We start from the raw sequence: 13,371 nt of genomic DNA on the forward strand, positions 1-13,371 counted from the left end.
GCCAGCGGCCCTACCCAACTGCTGAGCATAGCCTCTGGCCCCATATAATCAGGGAGTCTGGACAGTGACCCTGGACAACCTCAGATATCAATTTACATCCTTGCCTAGCCACAGAGTCCAGCCTACAACCTAGCCAGCCATGGAGCCCAGATGACAACCCCACTCAACAGTGCAATCCAACCTCTGGCCTTGTCTGATCACTAAACACAGCCTGCAACCTTATTCAGGCAGGCAGCCTTGCCAGTGACCCCAGCCAATCACCAAGCATAGCCTGTGACCCCACCTGACAAGGAAGCCTGGACAGTGACCCAGCTCAACCATGGAGCATAGTCTCTAGCTCCACACACTTTGGAATATAGCTGGAGGGTCCCTCCTTATCAGAGAGCCCAGTCAGTGACCTTGCCCAATAGAGTAGCACAGCCAGTGCCCCACCTGAAAGCAAAGCCCAAACTATCACCTCACCCAATTCCAGGGCATAGCCTGCAACTCTATGTAATCCAAGAACACAACCTGAGACCCAGTCTAACTGCCATGCCCTGCCTGTGGCTCTACCTGAATGCAGAGTCCAGCCAGTAGCACCGTCTGATCTAAGATCACAGCCTGCTATCCTACCTAACCAGGAGTGATTGCAGAGCCCAGCCTATAGCTCTACCCAGTCACAGAGTCCAGCCAGTAGCACCGTCTGATCTATAAAATTATAAATGAAAATGGAGAGATTACAAGAAATACAAAGGATCACAATAGCATACCGTGAAGAAATGGATAAATATCTAGAAACATGCAACCCACCAGACTGAATTATGAAGAAATAGAAAATATATGGGACACCTGGGTGGCTCAGTGGTTGAGGGTCCACCTTTGGCACAAGCCGTGATCCTGGGTTGTGGGATCGAGTCCCATATTGGGCTCCCTGTGGGGAGCCTGCTTCTCCCTCTGCCTATGTCTCTGCCTCTCTATGTCTCTCATGAATAAATAAATAAAATCTTTAAAAAAATATGAACAGACTAGAAATGAATAAGAAGGCTGAATTGGTCATCAAAATCCTCCCAACAAAGAAAAGTCCAAGACCAGATGGTTTCACAGGTGAAATCTACCAAACATTTAAAGCCAATTCTTTTCACTCTTCCAAAAGATTAAGGAGAAGGAAACACTCTCAAACTCATTTTATAAGGCCAGCATTATCCTGATACCAAAGCCAGATAAGGACAACACAAGAGGAGAAAACTATAGGCCAATATTCATGAATAAATGTAGATGCAAAAATTCTCAACAGAGTACTAGCAAACCAAATTCAATAGCCCATTAAAAGGATCATACACCATGATTTAGTTGAAATGCATATAAAAATAAATGTGATACATTACATTACTAGGCTGAAGTATAAAAATATCTCAATAGATGCAGAAAAAGCATTTCATAAAATTCAAATGATAAAATTCTCAACCAAGTGAGTGTATAAAAGAAGTACACTTCAACATAATAAAGACTATATGGCATCATACCCAGTGGTGAAAGGCTAAAAGCTTCTCACCTAAGATGCGAACAAGACCAGGATGCCCACTCTCACCAGACCTGTTCAACATAGTACTCAAACTCCTAGAGTAATCAGAGAAGAAAAAAATAGAAGGCATCTAAATAAAAAAGGATGATATAAAATTGTCCTTGTAGGTGACATAATCTTATGTAAAGAAAGTCCTAAGGATTCCACTAAAAAACTCTTAGAACTAATAAATTCAGTAAAATTGCAGGAAAAAAATTTAACATACAGGGATCCCTGGGTGGCGCAGCGGTTTGGCGCCTGTCTTTGGTCCAGGGCGCAATCCTGGAGACCCGGGATCGATTCCCACATCGGGCTCCCGGTGCATGGAGCCTGCTTCTCCCTCTGCCTGTGTCTCTGCCCCTTTCTCTTTCTCTCTCTCTCTCTCTCTCTCTCTGTGACTATCATAAATAAATAAATTAATAAAAAAATCTAACATACAAAAATCAGTTACACTTCTATACACTAGCAATGAATTATGTGAAAAAAAGAAAATAATTTCTTTACAATAACATCCAAAACAATAAAATACTTCAGAATAAATTTAACAAAGGAGTTTAAAGATCTCTACACTGAAAACTGTAAGAATCAGATAGACATTGAAGAAGATACAAATAAATGGAATGATAGCCCATGTGGCTAACTTTACTCTTAATACAATTAATGTAGTCTATTTCACTTGTTCCGTTTATATTTTGGCATTGCTCACATAGCCAAAATATCTCTAGATTTGTTTTCTCCCGTTTTGGTTGCCATATTTCATTAAAGACATTGAAGAAACCTCATGGATTCAAGGAAAGGAGAGATTTTCTCATCTGTATCCAAGTATTTTAATAAAGCATGTCTCATTCCCCACAGGAGCTTCAGAGAGACATTGAGAAACATAGCACAGGCGTGGCCTCTGTTCTCAACTTATGTGAGGTCCTGCTTCATGACTGTGATGCCTGCGCCACGGATGCAGAGTGTGATTCCATCCAGCAGGCGACGCGAAACCTGGACCGGCGATGGAGAAATATCTGTGCCATGTCCATGGAAAGAAGGCTCAAGTAAGTGGGCAGGTTCAAAGAGCTGGGAAAGAGGAAGGACCAGAAATAGAAGGGAAAAAAAAAAAACCTACCCAGAGTATTCACTGTTTACTATTTCATTTTGGTTGTAATGTCCAAAAGGAGCATTGATTTTCCAAAGTTGCCATCATCTACATTTAGCTGGGAAAACAAGTAAGCATAAAAGTCATACCATAGTTTCTCCTGCTACGGTATCCATAGTTTCTCTTTCCATGGTGTCAGTTGCCCATGGTCGGGCAGAATCCAGAAGCAGAGGATACTCCTTCTGGGGTAGGGTCAAAAGATCCACAGTAGCCTAACAATAGTCACAACACCTATGCCATTCACATAACTTCATCCATCATGTAGGCATTTTATCATCTCACATCATCACAAGAAGGGTAAATGCAGGGGTGCCTGGGTAGCTCAGTCAGTTAAGTACCTAGGCATCTGCCTTGAGCTCACGTCATGATCAGTTCTAGGATGGAGCTCCATGTGTCATGTGGTCGGACTCCCTGCTCAGTGGAGAGTCTACTTCTCCCTTTCCCTTTGCACCTCCCCCACACTCTTACTTCTTTCCTCTGCTCTCTCAAATAAATAAAATCTTAAGAAAAAATAAAAAAGATGAGTCAATGCAGTACAGTAAGATATTTTGAGAAAAAGACCACATTCATGTAACTTTTATTACAGTGTACTATTATAATTGTTCTATTTTATTATTGGTTATTGTTAATCTCTTACTGTCCCTAATTTATAGTTTAAACTTTATTATATGTATGTCTAGGATAAAACATAGTATATACAGGGGTTTAGTACTATCCACAGTTTCAGGTATCTATACGGAGTCTTGGAATGGATCCCTCATAGATGGGGGGAGTTACTATATATAAATTTACTATATACAAATATAATATACTGTATATTATGAAATAATTATGCCTGACCTAATAGTTTAAATGTAATTCAGAAAAATAAAAATACGCCCTCGAATAAGTATATTGTTAAAAAATTGGTGGTGTGAAAAGTAATATTAATTACATAAAAATGAAATTTAAAGGTTTTGGAAAAGCCCTTTGAAATTCTAAGCAGTAATAAATAGTAGTGGGTTAGAAAATCATCTTGTGTACTATTTGGAGAACTCTTGAAAGGTTAATATTTGTCTTGCTGTGATAGGTTGGTTAATTTTAGTGAGGGTGAGTTTGATGTTGGACCTACATGCAGCTTGAGACTCTGGTTTAATTTCAGTGGAATCTTAGCATGAGTGTGCCCTGCAAACATGGCATTGCACTTTTGAGCTCCCTTGCATGTATACAGAACAGTTCGGGTTTTATATGTTTGTAATACATAATTTTACTAATTCCAAGTCCAGAGCTTCAGGATGTGTATTTTAAAAAAAAACACACAAAAACAAAAACAAAAAAAAAAATTTCCAAACTCACAGCTGTTTCATTTTAGCTCAGACAGTTGTCCCTTTTTCACTCTGGTCAAATTTGGCGGACGGCACAGTTATTGTTTGGCACAATAGTTGCTTGCTTGGGCACTCTTAATCCTATTGCAGGCATTAGAGTTCTAAAGCATCAACAGTCTCAAACAATCAGAAACTGTTTTTTCGTTTTCTGTCTCAGAATTGAAGAGACATGGCGATTGTGGCAGAAGTTTCTCGATGATTATTCTCGTTTTGAAGATTGGCTCAAGATTTCAGAAAGGACAGCTGCCTTCCCCAGCTCTTCTGGGGTGCTCTATACAGTTGCCAAGGAAGAACTAAAGAAATTTGAGGTGATTTATAATTCTAAATACTTGGCCCTTATTTTGCTATGAGTATAGCCAGTTAGTAGTTGGTGTCTCAAGACATAAACTAACTGTTCATCTGCACATTATTTGTTGAAACAGTTGGATGATGACTTTGTGGTCATCTTTATTACTACCTCATACACAGGCAAAGAAGGGGGAAAAAGAGGGCTTTATGTTAAGTTCTCATGAATTACAAACAAAGTCATAATGACAAGAAATTCTGTTACAAAACACAAATCATGATTCCCAAAAAAAAGATCTTGGCTTTTTTAAAAATTTCATAATTTTTTACTATCCACCATCTAAGGTGAAAATATGATGTTCTATACTATCAAAATCTCTCTTCCAAATATATTTTCTTGATTTTTATTTTATCTACAATTAGAGAATAGATGTGTATATAGATAGATAGATATGTGTAGATAGATAGATGATAGATAGATAGATAGATAGATAGATAGATAGATAGATAGATAGAGATAAAGATATACAATCATTGTAATCTCTCTTCCAAATATATTTTCTTGATTTTTATTTTATCTATAATTAGAGAATAGATGTGGATAGATAGATAGATCGATAGATATAGATATATAATCATTGTAATGTAGAGTTGGCTCCAGAATTAAATAAAATACGTTTAATCATAAGCCATTTCTAATGACAAATGAAGAATGATGCCATCCTTGGATCCCCAAGACTTTTCAGTTACAGAGACAAAAACAGCAACAGTATAATCATATTCATGAATGCCCCTCTCAGTAACTGACTTCAGTGTACTGCCTATTTGTGTGATCTCGGTCTACTCTATCCCCATGGGATGAAAACAACCCTAACAGCTGCCTCTCACTTCCACAGAGGACCTGACAGTCTAAAGTTCACCATGTTTTAATTTGAAGTTTCTTTTCCCATCACTTCCCTCTGACAGGCAGGTGTGTACCCATAGATATTGATAGCAACGTCCTGATGCGTGTGTCTTACAAAAATCATTCTTGGTTGCTAATTCTGCCCCAAGCTCCCTGAGATGATTAAAAATAAGACTAAAAATCAAACCAAATCCAGTTGAATTTATTTTTACTTTGTAATGTCAGTTTGCCCGGCATTTACTGAGGCCTGTCAGAATAAATATGAAGTTTGGCTTTTTGCTTGTGGGGTTTAAAATCAAAGAGTCCTAGATGAGCAGCTATAGAAATCTATAAAAATGTTCAAATACTGTGTAAAATAAGTAAAAGTTATTCCGATGTCTGAATATGGATTTATGTGTAACAAGCCCACTAAATTCCAGGAAAATAATTTCATATCTAAAATGTTTTCTCTTGGAAAATTTCTAGTGAAGAGCCACTATCCAGTGGAGTTCAGGTCTTCCTGGCATGAACCAGTGGTAGTGAGGTATTCATGTACTCCGTCTTATTATGCTCTGCTTCATAAAGGTTAAAACCTTCTGTAATTGGCTTACACTACAAAGCAGATTATGTCTGGTCCTTTTTGATGCTATTTTAGACTATCAGATTTTATGGCAAAAGTTAGCCATATGTCTAGCTTCTATCATAAATGATTTTATCATTTACTTTTTAGTTAATGTTCTTGAGAGACAGAAATAAATTTAAAAAAAACAAGATTTTGTTCGAGGACACCCTTTTCCTGTTCAAATAATAACAGTTTGAGATGGGTCTGAGTACCCACTTGTGGTGCCTATCACTGCTCCAGTGGGAAAACAAACTCTATGACTCCCAGTAATGGCTAAAGCTGAACTTCCCTTCCTTCTTCCTCTTCTGGGGAAATAACTCAAGTTGTGTTATTGAATTGGAGATTAGACTTACTAAGACCAAGTCTCTTAAAGCAACTCTCAGAAGGAAAGCCGTATCAGAGGCACAGATGTAGTAGTATATAAACAGTGTAATGAGCCAAAGGAAGCAGAGTTTTGTGATTTAGATGAGTACAGACTGCTAGACTGTACAGTTTTCTGTCCAGTGTCAGGATAAACACCAGTCATAAATCATACACATGAATTTGGAAAAAAATAGCTTCATTTTATTTTGACTAAATGATTCTTATGATAAAACTATGCTATATTGCAGAGAGAAAGAAGAAAGAGTATTTTACCTTTTGAAACTCTAAAGTGTACATAGGATAACCTCAAAACTAAACAGCCATAAGTGGATTGGACAATATTTTAATCATTTAAAAACTTAACTTTTAATCATTAAAATGACAGTATAGTTATGAAATTTGCCCAAGATATAACAGCTCGCATTCAGACACATTCTGCCAAAAGTGGGTTTAATTATTTTAATAGACATCAGAATTGAAGTTTCTGGATTTTTAGAGTACATCTTTCTTTTTGTTTGTTTGTTTTTTTGAATACATCTTTCATAAATAGAGAATTCTTTGGCAGATATATCTTTTCTCAGTATTGACATCAGAAATTTTTGAACGGGGATCCCTGGGTGACGCAGCGGTTTGGCGCCTGCCTTTGGCCCAGGGTGCGATCCTGGGGACCCAGGATCGAATCCCACGTCGGGCTCCCGGTGCATGGAGCCTGCTTCTCCCTCTGCCTATGTCTCTGCCTCTGTCTCTCACTGTGTGCCTATCATAAATAAAGAAGAATTAAAAAAAAATTTTTTTTGAACTTTTCAGACTCACATTTGAGCACACATAAATATTTGCGTAATCCATTTGTTTCATGAGAAAATTTTGGGGGGCTGTTCAGTATTTTAAAAGCTATAATACAGCAACATATATATATTATACATGTATATGTATTTATATATATACACATATAGTTATTACTATTTACCAATTTCTTTCATATTTTTGTTTGATCTACGCCCTTTCCTTAAGCCATATGGGTCATATTACTCTGCTTTAACAAGGGAAAATAAACCCTCATTAGAAATTGTCCTTTCCTTGTCACTACAGTATGAGGCCAGGTGCTCTCGCTGAGAGCCCTTCACTGATCCCCTCACTGACATGCGTGCTTCTCTGTGGTCTTAGGCTTTCCAGCGACAGGTCCACGAGAGCCTGACCCAGCTAGAACTAATCAACAAGCAGTACCGTCGCCTGGCCAGAGAGAACCGCACCGATTCTGCTTGTAGCCTAAAGCAGATGGTTCATGAAGGCAACCAGAGATGGGACAACCTGCAAAAGCGTGTCACCTCCATCTTGCGCAGACTCAAGGTCTGAATTACGCCTCTTCTGTCGCTTAGAGACCCAGAGGACAGGATTGGGCCATTTGAACACATTAGACATAATCTTAGTGATTTTGTAAGATTGGGTAGCAAGAGTGGTTTATATAATAATTTACATTGTAAAGGATTACAGAGTTCACATTGTTTGTTGAGAAAATGACTTCCCATAAGAACATTGGAATTGGTGGTACCATCTCTATATGTGCATATGGACTTTAATTTTTATCATTTTCTTTTCACATCTAGCATTTCATTGGCCAGCGTGAGGAGTTTGAGACTGCACGGGACAGCATTCTGGTGTGGCTGACAGAGATGGATCTACAGCTCACTAATATTGAGCATTTTTCTGAGTGTGATGTTCAAGCTAAAATAAAGCAACTCAAGGTAATATAGTAGTGATTTTTCAAATTGTGAAGAAGTTGTGAAGAGGAAGAGATTTGTAGATCCTTTTGTAAAGAACATAGTAAAGAACTCTTTTGAAAAAAATTAGTTCTTGATTGGAAAAAAATTCAGAAGATACAAAATATATTTAAAAAAATAAAGAACATTACCCAGAGATCGCTACCATTAGCCTATATACTTTAAATTATTAACTTCATTGCCAGGGTGTTAGGAATCTTGTTTTTTGGCTGTTTTTCTTTTCTTTCTTTTCTTTTCTTTTCTTTTCTTTTTTTTTTTTTTTTTTTTTTTTTTGCTTTGTTGCTACCGCCTTCAAATAGCTTATTTGACCTCCATGTTCCAACTTTCTCATGTTGGAATTTCAGTCCACATTATTATTCCCTATCCTTAGAGGCCAAGTTAATTTTTAAGCATAATTGTTATGTTTCACCATGCAGTTCAAATGCAGTGACTAATTAAAAATTTATATAAGAGTGATACACATTAAATATAAGGAGTCCCTAAAAAGGAAAAGTGTTTTAACAACTTGAATATTATGCAAGGATAAAGTCTCAGGATGAAAAAAATCATAAAATAGATTCTCAGGATGAAAAAAATCATAAAATAGATTCTCAGGATGAAAAAATTGTAAAAAAATTTTTTTACAGTGAGCCCTGATCCTATGCCCGATCCCTCCCCCACTGACTATTCTAAGTTGTTTCATAGACAAACCAATATTTAAAACATTCAACAGGAAATTTCTACCAAGTGGCAGTTGAATCTTTTCTTTTTAGACTCTGGCAGGGTCACAGAACTTACCACCATGCTCCCTTTTCATTAGTGGATAATTTCAACTCTTCTAGAGTTTATTCTTGTATTGAATTAAAATTTATCCCTGAAATCTATCCCTACTAGCTTAACTCATTTCAACTTTATATAACGAGTATAAATAATCCTCTAGAATTCCTTGTTTTTTAAATAATTATAATCTTTTCTGGTTATGTCCTGAAATAATAAAAGAATCATCTGAGAAGAATTTGTGACATTAGTTATCATTTAGTTGGTTTCTCTTAGTCATGTTTGACAAATGATCAGAAAATCTAAAATTAAAATATTTAATTAACTCTCTAAAATGTTAAATTTATTTCAGTGGCACTGTATTGCTTACCATTGCTTTTCATTAGGGATAACCAATACTATCAATGTTATGATGGGTTTAAATGTTTTTTTTCTGTGATTCTCTACCCACACTGTCCATGGTGGTAAATTTTATTAGCCAAAGGCGCCGTTCTGGTCATGGAATTCTGATGATTCCATTTCTGACTCCTGTTCTGATTTAAAATTTTTATGTTTGACTTTAGAAAGTAATAGCCTCTTGGCTTATCACCCTATATGGTAAATTCAATATCCCCTGCATGGTTTTTCTAAATATATATCTTATAATTATTTTATGTCACTGTGAACAACAAAAAAATTACATGAGATTTGTGTTCCCTAGGCCTTCCAGCAAGAAATTTCACTGAACCACAATAAGATTGAGCACATAATTGCCCAAGGAGAACAGCTTATAGAAAAGAGTGAGCCCTTGGATGCGGCAGTCATTGAGGAAGAGCTAGATGAACTCCGGCGTTACTGTCAGGAAGTCTTTGGGCGTGTGGAAAGATACCATAAGAAACTGATTCGCCTGCCTGTATGTGATGTTTTTTTTTTCTTTTTTTCATTGTCACAAAGTCTAAAGAGAGTTAGTTATATAGGGTTAGGTAGCATTGGACAGTGGGGAAAACCCTAGACTCTGGAGCCAGAATGCCTGGATTCCCTTCTGAGCTCTGACATGTGTTGGCTACATAACCTTGGGCAAGTCACATCTCTTGCCTTGGTGTTCTCAAATGTAACACTGATCTAATAATACTACCTACCTTATAGACAAGATCACTTCAGATAGGAAACAAGTCAGTATATGTGTAAGAAACTTAGTACATGGCAGATATCTTCTATGGAAAGTAAAGAAGGTTCTAGAATAAATAAGGAGATGATAGTGAGCAGTGAAAACAGTTGCTCAGTTGATGAAGTTGTTTAGTTGAAATTTTTTCCCTTCCACTTTCCTAATAGCTACCATAATCACATCACAAAATGTTAGAATATTTGGAATATTCTGTGATAAAATATATTTTGCATCTGGGATATAAGGTAAAAAAAGGACCAGGTAAAGTTTTCTTAGTAATTTCCTTTTATTCCTGAAATGTGCCATTGTGAACCCATTGTGTTGCAGGCACACTACTCTGCTGCATTTATTTACATAATCTTATTTAATCTTAATTATTTGAAGTACATTTCAATATTATTTCCATTTCACCAGTGATAAAACTGGAGCTTTGCTAGATTAATTTATACAACATTTTAAAAAGTGATCAAAGGATTCTTACTTATTTGATGTTAGGAAGTTATAAATTACCCCCACTGAGGTAGGAATATGGCCCAGATAAGCTTGAGCCCTGAGAAGCAGAACAAGAAGTGGTAAGGGCATCATCTGACCACTGTGGTAATGGAGTTGGGTTGCCTATATTTCTAGCTCCCAGATGATGAGCATGACCTCTCTGACCGGGAGCTGGAGCTGGATGACTCTGCAGCTCTCTCAGACCTCCACTGGCGTGACACCTCTGCAGACAGCGTGCTCTCTCCCCAGCCTTCCTCCAACCCCTCCCTCTCACTCGTCCAGCCCCTGCGGAGTGAGCGGTCGGGACGAGACACGCCTGCCAGTGTGGACTCCATCCCCCTGGAGTGGGACCATGACTATGACCTCAGTCGTGACCTGGAGTCTGCTGTGTCTAGAACTCTGCCCTCTGAGGATGAAGAGGGTCAGGATGATAAAGATTTCTACCTCAGGGGAGCTGTTGGCTTATCAGGTAGGAAAGAGCTCTTCCAATAGGCCAACTTGAAAGAAAATAAAAAGGACTGAATATGGTATTAGAAATGCATAAACTAAGCAGAACTCTCTTCTTCCTTCTACCATTAGAGCAAATTGCACATAATAGAATAATTGCATTTTAATGTGATTATCAAATACAAAAGTTGACGTGACCATTGGTTTATCCCACATAGTGTTACATTCTTACTATATGACAAGCACTGTATAAGTATTAGGGATACATGGTTCATTCTAGTGTGGAACACTGACAGATAAGAAACAGCTGTGTGAAGTGTTGGTTCTAGGATAGTAATGTACACATGGTGGTACAGAAATACAGCCAAGAGGTGACTAACCAGAGCTTTGAGGAAAGGCTTTAGGGAAAAGACTCTTGAGCTGAGACCTGAAGAATAAATGAGTCACCTAGATAGACACAGCAAAGTTCAGAGGAAAAGAAGAGAGGTGCACACCGAGCTTTATGATCAGCCACAGAGCTTTTGGTCACCAGAAGTTTGTCCAGAATGACAAGGCTGTAGATTGGGAGACATAGAGTGGACAAAGAGGAGGTGGAAAGGCAAACCAGGACCTGGTCATAAAGCAGCCTGCTCACCACAGAGGGGAGTTCTCTCCTGAAGGCACAGGGGCACCACCACAGATCTCTAAGGAGGAGTTCACATGATCAGATACATACTTTCACATAACCTGTCTCAATACTAGGTGGAAGGGATCACGTTGGAGAAGAGCTCAGATGGAAACATTTTATGATCAAGGATAGAGATGGGATAGTGGCCTGAACTAGGGAAAAACATCAGGGATGGAGACAATGGAATCATGAAAACTCTCCTCCTTCAGTGATGGTTCATTGAACTGGGATTGAAGCAACTTTCAGACTTGGGCATCTTGGTGAAAGATGCAGAGAATGTTGTGGGTGTCTGTGGGCCAGGAGACAGGGCAATGAGAAAGGGTGAGGTGCTGATTTGGTGGTACACACCTGAATTCGAAATACTGTAGAATATGCAAATAGAATACCCAGCAATAGATGCATGGGTCTGAAATTCTAGAACTGGAAATGCACATTGTGTGGCTATCCATGAAGAAAGAAAGAAAGAAAAGAGAAAAAGAAAAGAAAAGAAAAGAAAAGAAAAAAAGAAAGAAAGAAAGAAAGAAAGAAAGAAAGAAAGAAAGAAAGAAAGAAAGAAAGAAAGAAAGAAACGTATAGTGAAGGGGTGGACAGAGAAAGAGGAATATTGTACAGAAGGTGAGGAAAAATGGAATAGAGGCCAATTTGCAGCCCTTGTAAATGCATCTCAAACATTCTGCAAAAGGCTGCCTCTGCTTGTTTCTGATGGTTCACGTTTGGATTCCCAAGGATATGACATGATCTAAAAAGAACATGATTTCCCTCATTTCTATTTTGTTTTCACAGTAGAGCCTACTAGGTATTTCTTATCTATAGCAGTGCTCACCAGTATGTATCCACTAGCCACATGTGACTTTTGAGACCTGAAATGTGACCATGCAAAATTGTGTTTTGCTATGTCAAATGAACTTACATGAATTTATATGTTTCAAAGAGTTAGCACAAAGAAAGAATGCAAAATATTGATAATATCTATGTTGATAATACATTACAATTTTGATATATTGGTCTAGCAAAGTAAAGAACTAACGTTTTCACCATTAATATGTCTCTTAAAACCTTTAAAATTATATACGTGGCTCACTTTATTTCTATTGGACAGCACTGCTCTAGAATCTGTCTAGATTGAAATCTCAGTTCTGCCAATTACTGGCTATTGAAACTTGGGTAAGTCACTTATTCCTCTGGATCTCAGTTTTTCTTATCAATGAAATGGGAATAAGACTTCCATGTACCCTATGCAGTTTCTTCAAAGATAAAGGAGTGCTTAGAACAGTGCTTGACTCATAAAGCATTTTCAGTGTGAGCTTTTAAGATTTATTTCAGGAAATCTTGGGTAAGCATGCTCACACTCCTCTGTATATTCAAGAGCTGTCTATCTAGAGTGACTAACTTCCTTTTTTTCTCTAGGAAAGTTATTTCCCGCCACAAGGAATCTAGCTGTCAACTTAGACTGTGCTCTTTTTGCAGATGTAATGATCCCCGAAAGTCCCGAGGCCTATGTAAAACTCACAGAAAGTGCAATCAGAAATACCTCTGGTAGGCACAAAAAGCCAGCAAGCCTCCTTCCCTCACCTGTAACAAGCCTCCTCTCTGAGCACATCTGCTGTACTTCTCACAGCTCTGTGACACCAGCATGTTAAGAACAACCTTTCTCTTACTGCTACAGTAGAAAACAAACAGAATCCAAAAGTATTCTGTTGATAACAACAAGAATAAGATTTTAGCAATCAAGTTTCAGTGAAATAACTTCTCATCTTGTTAAAGGGGAATGAGTTTCATTAGGTGTAGACCTAAGATGCCCATGAATGGCAGAAAATAGGAGATGGAACTACTAGTATTCAGCATCTGTGCCCTAGTGTCCTGCTTGATTGTAGCCATACCGACTT

At 37.9% G+C, this 13,371-nt stretch overlaps 1 protein-coding gene across 13 annotated transcripts in view; it reads left to right on the plus strand.

The window, feature by feature from the left end:
- SYNE1 (spectrin repeat containing nuclear envelope protein 1) overlaps nucleotides 1-13,371 on the plus strand; it is a 450,176-nt gene that overhangs the window by 413,385 nt on the left and 23,420 nt on the right. For 12 of the 13 annotated variants that reach the window (XM_072767663.1, XM_072767685.1, XM_072767661.1 and 9 more), the window contains 7 exons: nucleotides 2,396-2,583; nucleotides 4,206-4,356; nucleotides 7,366-7,548; nucleotides 7,806-7,943; nucleotides 9,436-9,627; nucleotides 10,507-10,840; nucleotides 12,953-13,021. In XM_072767663.1, coding sequence (XP_072623764.1) covers nucleotides 2,396-2,583; nucleotides 4,206-4,356; nucleotides 7,366-7,548; nucleotides 7,806-7,943; nucleotides 9,436-9,627; nucleotides 10,507-10,840; nucleotides 12,953-13,021 — 1,255 coding nt within the window. The remainder of the gene's footprint in view (nucleotides 1-2,395; nucleotides 2,584-4,205; nucleotides 4,357-7,365; nucleotides 7,549-7,805; nucleotides 7,944-9,435; nucleotides 9,628-10,506; nucleotides 10,841-12,952; nucleotides 13,022-13,371) is intronic. The other variant, XM_072767691.1, reaches the window with a different exon arrangement.

This window comes from Vulpes vulpes, chromosome 1 (assembly GCF_048418805.1).
Source record: "Vulpes vulpes isolate BD-2025 chromosome 1, VulVul3, whole genome shotgun sequence".
In the NCBI taxonomy this organism is placed as follows: domain Eukaryota; kingdom Metazoa; phylum Chordata; class Mammalia; order Carnivora; family Canidae; genus Vulpes; species Vulpes vulpes.